The sequence below is a fragment of the Habropoda laboriosa genome, unplaced genomic scaffold (assembly GCF_001263275.1).
Source record: "Habropoda laboriosa isolate 0110345459 unplaced genomic scaffold, ASM126327v1 scaffold145, whole genome shotgun sequence".
Lineage (NCBI taxonomy): Eukaryota > Metazoa > Arthropoda > Insecta > Hymenoptera > Apidae > Habropoda > Habropoda laboriosa.
In genome coordinates, this window is record NW_017100307.1 from 438,209 (window position 1) to 441,818 (window position 3,610).

Consider the following 3,610-nt stretch of genomic DNA (forward strand, 5'->3'; position numbering starts at 1 on the left):
ATGAAGTAAGGGGTGGGGGTAGGGCGAAAGGGGTGGGGCACGGAGGGTGACATCGTGGACGCAAATAAAGGCGAGCGAGTCTCGTTTCATCGAACCGCTATTTCGCCCGCGAAGGGTCGAACCGCCGCCTTGTACACCAGAGAACGAACGCTCATAAAGAAATGCTCGAAGGTTGTCTGTTCTAAATCTGAAGCGGCGGGATGGTGGCCGGGGCGCTTGTTCGCATCCTCGCCACGGAATTCGCCGCGAAACGCCTGTTGCGTGCGGTTACCGCGCGACAGTCACGGCCAGCGTTCGAGGAATCGCGTAGGCAGTCGCGCGACCCCCCCGATTCGTTAACGGCCAAACGAATTTCATTTGTACAGGGAAAAAAAGACTCGGTATGCCCTGTTGTGTGGGCATACTATCGGATTCCAACGTTTTTTCTGTTTCTTATTATCGTGTTACTACACGATGTAAAGTATCGTTTTAGGTTATTGCAATATGATTTTCGCTTCTTTGTGGTTTCTAGAGATGTCACTAGTAATATTTCTAGTAACGTTTCGTATGGAACCAGCTGTTTCATATGGAGTGGAGTTTGCATACTGTGTGTATTTCAGATACGACGTAGGTACACGGATAAATTGAGTAGCTTTCAGAGAATGAACTAAGCGAACAGAGATACACGATATACCGATAAAGAATTGTTAATAAGCTTCGGCGAATTAGCATCGAGCACTAGTACTCATTAAAGACGCATCGATGAATGAGATTCATTTTATTATTGTGCGCTTTATTAACGACGGGTCGCGATAAAACCGAGCCGCTAATGTTTCTATTACGACCCGCTCGAAATGCAATTACTACTCGCGTGCGAGCGTAAGAAAAGTATCGTTGTGGATGATACACGAAGCGAGAGAATTATCTGAAAACGTAATGCTCCGGTACGTTGCGACAATGAGGAAGAATGAGATCGTGTTGTACCTGTAACTTCGGAAGTGGACCGAGTCGAACAAGCGTATGAGCGAAATGAGTGTATAAGCGTGCGAGCAACAAAGACAGAGAGAGGGGGAGAAAGAGCGATGGAGCGAAAGACAGAGTAAGAGAGAGGGAAAGGGAGGGAGGGAGGGAGAGCGAGAGGGAGAAGAGCAGACAACGTGTAAACGTTGGCGAGAAAAGGAAAGGGGGAAAGGACGAAAGACTGCACGCACGAAGTGAGAGGGAGACGGTCGAAAGCGAAAGCGAGAAAGAAAAACGGCACAAAGAGTGAGAGTGAAGCAGTGAGAAGGCAAAAGCAGGAGAAAGAAGAAGGGAGTTTGGCAAGCGGTACACTACAGGCGGCAACAAAGAACTCGCAAGAGCATAGAAATGAGTGGTTGAGGTTACCTGATGCATCGTTCGCTGGCAGATCAGTGACCAAGTTGACCCGTGCTTGCGACTGTGGTTGTTGCTGTGGTTGTTGCTGTTGTTGCGCCTGTTGCTGTGGTTGCACCTGATGAAGGGTCGGTTGTTGAAGTCCCGTCAAAGGCAGATTAGTCGCGGTGTTGTTTTCAGTGAGGATGGTCGGTACCGAGGAGGAGGAGGACGACGATGATTCCGTAAGGGCCGTCGCAGTGGTGTTCTCGAGGGCCGTGTGGCCCCCACCTTCCCCTGTCCCCGTAGCCATTCGGCCCTCGTGCATTCCAGCAGACAGACAGACGGGGGTCCCTCCTCCTGCACGTCGTCCCCGAGCGCACGCACGCACTTCTCTCGAAACACCTACACACTCTCCTTACGTGCCCTCGCTCTCTTTCTTACCCCCGTCTATCTATCTGTCTGTCTCGGTTCCTTCCTCTCTGTCTAGCCGATGGAGAACCGCGCGCGCTCGTTCTTCTTCCCTCTCTCACTCTCTCTTTCTCTCTCACTCTCTCTCTTTCTTTCTCGCCCGTCGTCGGTGTGCTCCCTCTCTCTCTTTCTCTCTTCCTCCTCGTGTGCGCACGCTCTTGCTGTCCTCCTCTCTTTTTACTACTACGCTCCCCGCGCCGGCCAGCGCCGTCTGAGCGTACCGAAACTACACCGTCTCTTTCAACCAAACATCGGTATATCACACAACAGCGACATCACACACGCCCGCGGAAAAATGAGCCCCGCGCGGATTATTAACCTCCTGTCCGCCGGCTCGAAAAAAATCGAACGTTAGACAAATGTAGGTCTGTAGGCCACTTCACTTACACTTTGCATCGGGACGGGCACTCCCTTAGTCAAGCGAGCGTCCGGCGCACCGTTGCGCTCTGACAGCACGAGTTCCAGGGCCGTGCGCTACGCGCCGGTGCCCGTTGTCTGTTCGCTCTATCGGTACCACGCTCCAAAATCACGTTTCTGTTTACCCACCTTACGATTTTTGCCATTGCTATACTACATCTATTGATTTGTCTATTTGTTGAACCTTTTCTCGAATTCAAACCTCGCATATAACTCTCCAACTCTCTATCGATAATACAACAACAGGTTATGACAATCGAAGTATTGCTAAAGGTGTGTGCGGTATGTTTGTAAAAGTGAAAATAAAAACGAAGATCTAGAAATTTTTAGTTTCCTTTCCTACTGGATGTTCCATGTGTTAATTAGCAATATTGCAATTGTTCGATTCTACGATGTATGCTTTCCACTACAAGAGAAATATAACTTTCATCCACTAATCTTTAAGAAGATAATCTCACTTCGATAAATTATTCATTTTTCGAATATTAGAAAATGTTTGAAATTGCAATTTTTCATAGAATTAAAAACTACTAGTCAACTGCACGTTGTGAAGTTGTAAATGATAAGTCAGCCGCTTGTTTTAAAATCAATGTAAAAACTTTTATCTTTGCTGTGATATAGGTATGTTTAATATGAATGAATTATTGAAGATTCAGGTTGCGCCCGATTTGCAATTCACAGGCACGGCAGTGGACAACGAAAGGGAAAATATGAACTATACTAATCTCCTAAATGCCACATAATCTAGGAAGAACTCCGTCAGATAAATCTTCGCGTTTAATATATGATGTCTCGAACACTGTAATATTCTTGTAACTATTTACTTTTAATTGTACCACATTCAACAATAACAAAAGGGAAAGTAATTCGGATGAAGGAACGTAATGAGCGAGGTTTTATGTGGGTACCAGGATTTACTAGTCACGGCACTGTGTTCCAATAATGTATCACGGAAAGACGCAATTTCCGAAAGATTTTCCTGTTCTCTCGTGTTTGCAGGCATTTAGAATCTGCAAATTGAAAGGCTGTCAAATGTGTTTTTCACGTTATAAATGTTGTCAATTTACCACTGTCTTAAATACGACGATACCGTCTAAGTAGGTCAGGTGTCACAATATCTGGACGTCCTATTATGGGGCGCTTTTACACCAAATGTTGCATAACTCGTCACGCACGACTTCACCAAATATAACCGTGTAAAAACTATGACCTGACGGACATAATGCGATGTAATCCCTTTTCATTGTACAATACACTTGACTAACGCTTTCGGACAACGTTTGCAGCGCTATCTAACACCGAAAAGCGCGAAATATAAAATGGAAAACCACTGTAACCGATTCTCCTGCTATTTACATATAATAAAATATAAATATATTAAAAAATAATA

General features: G+C 45.8%; 1 protein-coding gene across 1 annotated transcript in view; it reads right to left on the bottom strand.

Moving 5' to 3' along the window:
• The window catches only part of LOC108574088 (nuclear hormone receptor FTZ-F1), a 75,392-nt gene extending 72,697 nt beyond the window's left edge, over nt 1-2,695 (bottom strand). Inside the window, exon 1 of the mRNA XM_017936602.1 lies at nt 1,366-2,695. Within this exon, the coding sequence (XP_017792091.1) occupies nt 1,366-1,660 (295 nt within the window). The 5' untranslated portion in view covers nt 1,661-2,695. The remainder of the gene's footprint in view (nt 1-1,365) is intronic.
• Nucleotides 2,696-3,610: the final 915 nt, after the last annotated feature.